Source organism: Drosophila tropicalis, unplaced genomic scaffold (assembly GCF_018151085.1).
Source record: "Drosophila tropicalis isolate 14030-0801.00 unplaced genomic scaffold, ASM1815108v1 contig_805, whole genome shotgun sequence".
Lineage (NCBI taxonomy): Eukaryota > Metazoa > Arthropoda > Insecta > Diptera > Drosophilidae > Drosophila > Drosophila tropicalis.
The window spans coordinates 1,102,214-1,108,800 of NW_027173295.1; the positions used below are offsets into that span (position 1 = coordinate 1,102,214).

At 41.8% G+C, this 6,587-nt stretch overlaps 1 protein-coding gene across 6 annotated transcripts in view; it reads left to right on the forward strand.

The window, feature by feature from the left end:
- The window catches only part of siz (Brefeldin-resistant Arf-GEF family protein schizo), a 44,122-nt gene extending 40,302 nt beyond the window's left edge, over positions 1-3,820 (forward strand). For all 6 annotated transcript variants that reach the window (XM_068293642.1, XM_068293646.1, XM_068293644.1 and 3 more), the window contains 3 exons: positions 41-1,332; positions 1,404-2,241; positions 2,320-3,820. In XM_068293642.1, the coding sequence (XP_068149743.1) occupies positions 41-1,332; positions 1,404-2,241; positions 2,320-2,771 (2,582 nt within the window). In that variant the 3' untranslated portion in view covers positions 2,772-3,820. The remainder of the gene's footprint in view (positions 1-40; positions 1,333-1,403; positions 2,242-2,319) is intronic.
- Positions 3,821-6,587: the final 2,767 nt, after the last annotated feature.

Here is a 6,587-nt window from a genome sequence, read left to right on the forward strand (position 1 = left end):
GGATTGTTGTACTTAATTTTTACGGGTTCTTTATTTTTAGGAGCCTCACCCGTATCCATTTCGGGATCCACAGCATCAGTTTCGAGCATCGCCTCGCATCCTCATGTCAATTTGTTGCATGCGGCTGAGCCGCATTATTATAATGCACAGGCCATGCCCACAGCAGCTGCCTATTATACAAGCTATCATGGATCACCGCATGATCTGAGCTATGCCAGTTCGGCGGATACCTCACTGAATGCCTCTTGGGTGAATACGAGTGGCCATTCGCCACATACCCCATACTATTCGGCCGCTCAGATCTATATGCGACCCAAGGGTGGCAGCACAACACCAACACCAAGCTGCGGCAGCAGTGGCAGCGGCAGTGGCAGTGGCAAGAAGGTGCCACCAGAGGTACCCAAACGTACCTCATCCATAACGGCCCAGCAGCAGAGTCAATTGCTTCTCTTGCAACGACAGACGCCGCCGCCGCCATCCCTGCTAAGGACCAATGGACTCTGCAAGACCGCTGAGAACGGCAGCTTAACCTCGGTACAAAGCTCCGGTTCGGATTCCAGTGTAACCTCAGCGGAGCGAATCAATTCCGATCTTGGATCGGATCGCAGCAATTCGCCGCACACCTGGAAACGTGGCACAGCTCTCAATAGTTCGCAGCAATTCTCGACACATTCAGCCGATTCGGCTGGAGGAGCTGGTGGTGGCATTGTCGTCAGCGCCGCTGGCGTTGTCGCCGGTCAGTATGCTGCTGCTGCCCAGATGCAGGCTGCAGTGGCAGCTGCCACAGCTGTGGGTGGCATACCGCCGGCAGATGACCATGCAATATCCTCGCACACTAGCGCCGCTCAGTATGAGCAGCACGAGCAGCAACAGCACGAACAGCAGCAACTTCAGGCCGCCGCTGTCGCCGCCGGTGTGACCCAGAATTACAAGATGTCCGAGACCATACGCAAACGTCAGTATCGTGTGGGCCTCAATCTGTTCAATAAGAAGCCAGAGAAGGGCATCACATATTTGATCAGGCGAGGCTTCCTCGAGAATACACCCCAGGGAGTGGCAAGATTCTTGATCACCCGCAAGGGACTGTCCCGTCAGATGATTGGCGAGTATTTGGGCAATCTGCAGAATCAATTCAACATGGCTGTCCTCAGTTGTTTTGCCATGGAATTGGACTTGTCCGGCCGACAAGTGGATGTGGCTTTACGCAAGTTTCAGGCTTATTTCCGTATGCCAGGAGAGGCTCAGAAAATTGAACGACTTATGGAGATATTCTCGCAACGTTATTGCGAGTGCAATGCAGATATTGTTGGTCGATTGAGATCATCCGATACGGTAAGCGATCGATTGATTATTATCCTATAAGTATATGGATTAATCAAAATTTTATTTTTATTTTCGTTTAGATCTTTGTGCTGGCTTTTGCCATCATTATGCTGAACACGGATCTGCATACGCCCAATCTGAAGCCAGAGCGACGCATGCGCGTTGAAGACTTTATAAAGAATTTGCGTGGAATTGACGATTGTCATGACATTGATAAGGATATGCTGTCTGGCATCTATGAGCGTGTCAAATCCGATGAATTCAAGCCGGGCAGCGATCATGTCACCCAGGTGATGAAGGTGCAGGCCACCATTGTGGGTAAAAAACCAAATTTGGCCTTGCCGCATCGTCGTTTGGTCTGCTATTGTCGCCTCTATGAAATACCCGATGTCAATAAGAAGGAACGCCCTGGCGTCCATCAGCGCGAGGTGTTTCTATTCAATGATCTGTTGGTTATCACCAAAATCTTTAGCAAAAAGAAAACCTCTGTGACGTACACCTTCCGTAACAGTTTCCCACTATGTGGCACTATAGTAACTCTACTGGATATGCCCAATTACCCGTTTTGTATTCAATTGTCACAAAAGGTCGATGGCAAAATTCTAATCACTTTCAATGCCCGCAACGAGCATGATCGCTGTAAGTTTGCCGAGGATCTGAAGGAGTCTATTAGCGAAATGGACGAAATGGAATCCCTGCGCATTGAGGCCGAGCTGGAGCGACAGAAATCGGCACGTAATCGTGCCACCGGCAATGCCGAAAACCGTGACAGCGGTGTGGCCGATGTTGAAGTGTGTCCTTGTCCCTATCCACCGGGATCTCAAGCTGCCGGTGAGCAGGCCGCCAATTCGGCCGATTCTACACAGCAGCTGAAACGCAGTGCGCTAAGCAACAGTTTGTTGGACATGCACGAGCAATGTAAGTTTTAATTGATGAATGAAAATAAAAGAACCTGAGCACAATTTTAATTACAATCTCTTTTCTCGTTTTGTTTAGTTGGCAACGAGAAGCCACAACGTCGGGGCAGTGTCGGATCCTTGGACAGTGGCATGAGCATCTCTTTTCAATCCACAACAACCTCAAGTGCGTCGCGTGAAAATGCCGCCGCCATAGCAGCTGCAGCGAATGCCGCAGCGGCCGCCAAAATTCGTTACAATATGCCCCCATCGGCGGGCATTGCCGGGCCAAGTAATGTATATGCAGCGCCCGGTATGCAGGCGTATACCCATGCAAATTTTGTGCAACAATCGCAGGCGACATATATGTTGCAGCAACAGCAAATGCTTCAACAGCAGGCCCAAATGATGGCGCAAGCACAAGCACAAGCCCAGGTTCAGGCTCAGGCTCAGGCACAAGCTCAGGCTGGAGCTGTGGTCACAGGACGCATACCAGGACGCGAGAGGAAGGCATCACGCTCCGATGATAACTCACGTTCGACGGAAGTCTAAGTCTGGGGAGGAGCAGCACAGTCCCAACTTTTGTACATTTCAGTTCTTCAGCAAAGCGATAAATACTAAATCTATATATATATATATATATATATACTTATATATATATATATTTACTCATTTATATAGAACATGAAGAGATATATCAGTATCAATACGAATCGAAACGAACCGAACGCCATTTTTTCAAAACATCTAATACCCAGCAGCAGCTTATCTAGTAAATTCTTAAATGTTCCTTCGTTCTCTGCTAATATTAATGTAAATAAAACTCAGCATTAAATAATGTTTTTTTTTTTACACCCACCACTTTCCCCTTTCCCACAACTATTTAAACACTTAAGTAAGTTTCCAAAACTAATTGTACATATAGCAAGCATAAACATATAAATATACATACAAATATACATATATACATATATATATATACCCGCTACGATCTATGATAACCACTATATACAATATACTAATTGAACTTAATTCTTAACTTGCTCCAAAACTTTCAACACCAATTTACAAAAGGCATCTTCGATTTTTCCCGCCAAGTTTTTTTTTTATTATCATCTAATCCTAAAATTTTAAGCGATTTCAGAGAATCTAGTTCTCATAGCACTAACGCACTTTCATCAAAGAGGTGTGCGCATCGTGTACATTATAAATATATACTTTATGTTGGTTTATTTTTTTTTTTTTATATCCAAAAATAATAAGTGTTTATTCGTGTTACTAAAAACAAGAACGAAAAAAAGAAGAAGAAAAGAAAACAACAAAAAGAACGCAGTAAAGAAGATATGTAAAACGTTCGTGTATACCACATGTGTGTGTGTGTATAAATACAAATATATACATGTGTGAATTGAATATTAATTTAACAGCAATTAGCTATAATTATTCATATTTATAGAGCCAAAACTATCCAAAACCTAAAATAATACGAGTATAACAACAAGCAAAGTGCATGGAAAAACAAGAACGATATGTATATGAAAAAAGCAAAAGACTTAAAAATTTAAATAAATGAAAAGTAATAATACCAAAAAACAACAAAATCAATTGCTTTGCTTTCTCTGGTCTAAATTCAAGAAGGACTTAAAGACTTAATAGATGCATCTACCAAACCGCGTCAGTTCCTTACAAAATTTCAAAATTCGAGCAATAGTTTTTGAAAGATCTATCGAGATGTCCTTATTAAAGATTATAGTCCTTATAGAAAATATTTTTAAATAATCGGTATGTCTTTTGGTCCCAAAAAAGTCCTTGATTATTCTCATAAACTAACATCACTTGTAATGTAGTTCGAGAAGCTGCAGAAAAGAACCTTCAATAAATTCTCTCTTCTTTCGTCGTGCGGTAGGCTTTATGGGTTTTAGAGGGTTTTCATTCCTTGCCCTAGGACATCGACCGACTTCGACAGGACGTTTTGTTCGGATCCTCCAGTATCAAAACTAGATACTAGAACTGTATCTTCGCCAACTTCTAGGCGATTTCAAAAAGTTATATCTGAATTAAAAATACTTGGATGATGGGAAAAATTAATTTCAACCCGATATATTTTACGAAAATTGTCGAAATTTTAGTTTTCGAGGTTTTAATGCGGCTGCTCTTAAAATGTTTTCAAATGTGTAGCATATTTAAATGTGTAACGGACTTTTGGGCATTTGAATTTAACCGCCAGGCGGGTTTTTTGAATTTTCCGGGCGACGAAATTTAAAGTTAAAACGACGAAATTTGCTCTGGAGAAAACATGAAATACCAGGCCAACAGAATTACTTAGTAGGTGACTGGCTTAAAATTTTATTGAAATGTGTAACGGACTTTTAGGCATTTAAATTTTTGAATTTAACCGCTAGGCGGGTTTTTTGAATTTGGCGGGCGACGAAATTTAATGTTTAAACGGCGAAATTTGCTCTGGAGAAAACATGAAATACCAGGCCAACAGAATTACTTAGTAGGTGACTGCTTTAAAATTTTTATGAAATGTGTAACGGACTTTTGGGCATTTGAATTTTTGAATTTGACCGCCAGGCGGGATTTTTGAATTTGGCGGGCGACGAAGTTCGAAGTCTTAACGACGAAATTCGCACTGGGGAAAATATGAAATACCAGGCCAACAGAATTACTTAGTAGGTGACTGCTTTAAAATTTTTATGAAATGTGTAACGGACTTTTGGGCATTTGAATTTTAAAATTTGACCACCTGGCGGGATTTTTGAATTTGGCGGGCGACGAAATTTGAAGTTTTAGCGACAAAATTTGCTCTGGAGAAAACATGAAATACCAGGCCAACAGAATTACTTAGTAGGTGGATAGTTTAAAATTTTTTCAAAAAGTCCTTATAACTCGGTCATTTCAAGGACGATAAGGATTTCCTTTGGTCAGATTGTAGTCCTTGATGATCCGCATCGACTGACACTATCAGATCCTGGAATGTCCTTTTGGGAGCTGAGATAAAAGGACTTTTTTAAGTATGACAAAATAGGAAATATCCCGCGAGTCCTTTGAAGGATCAGGACGAGAGTGATGTCATAAAACTCCAAACATTGAGGACTATAGCAGGTGCAAAGGACATTCCGATAGTCCTGCGGAAAGCTGAGATTTTAAGGAATTTGTAGTTTTCTCCAGATTTTTTCATCCTTTGCTTTAATTTGGGACTTGGAAAAAATTGCAAGTTAAAAAACAGAAAAGTGCTAATAACTCGGCAGTTTTAAGGATGAGAGGGATGTCCTTATGGCAGGTGGAAGTCCTTGTTTGTGCGCGTCAACTGACATTACCATGTCCTGGAAAATTTCATATCCTGCATCCTTAGACGACCCTAAGTTTTTTTGATGCCAATCGATAGAGATCATCAAGGACTTTCTAGGAAACCATGTCCTTTCGTCCTGCGCCAGGATTTGTGGGTTCTAGAGCTAAAAAACAAAAAAAGGATCTTTTTGTCGAGGCCATATCTCGGCAGGACATTGATCGATTTCACCAGGACATAGTTTTTTGGGGCCTCCAGGATCAGGACTATCGATCTGCATTCAAGGATTTTCAATATCCTTCTAAAAATATTGCTCGAATTTTTGTAAGGGGGGAGGTCAGAAAAATGGCAAAAAAGTGACAAAAAACTACAAATGTCCTTATAACTCGATCATTTCAAGGACGATAAGGATGTCCTTTGGTCAGATTGTAGTCCTTGATGATCCGCATCGACTGACACTATCAGATCCTGGAATGTCCTTTTGGGAGCTGAGATAAAAGGACTTTTTTAAGTATGACAAAATAGGAAATATCCCGCGAGTCCTTTGAAGGATCAGGACGAGAGTGATGTCATAAAACTCCAAACATTGAGGACTATAGCAGGTGCAAAGGACATTCCGATAGTCCTGCGGAAAGCTGAGATTTTAAGGAATTTGTAGTTTTCTCCAGATTTTTTCATCCTTTGCTTTAATTTGGGACTTGGAAAAAATTGCAAGTTAAAAAACAGAAAAGTGCTAATAACTCGGCAGTTTTAAGGATGAGAGGGATGTCCTTATGGCAGGTGGAAGTCCTTGTTTGTGCGCGTCAACTGACATTACCATGTCCTGGAATGTCCTTAAAATATCTGGAAAAAAGCACCTTTTCGGAAAATTTCATATCCTGCATCCCTAGACGACCCTAAGTTTTTTTGATGCCAATCGATAGAGATCATCAAGGACTTTCTAGGAAACCATGTCCTTTCGTCCTGCGCCAGGATTTGTGGGTTCTAGAGCTAAAAAACAAAAAAAGGATCTTTTTGTCGAGGCCATATCTCGGCAGGACATTGATCGATTTCACCAGGACATAGTTTTTTGGGGC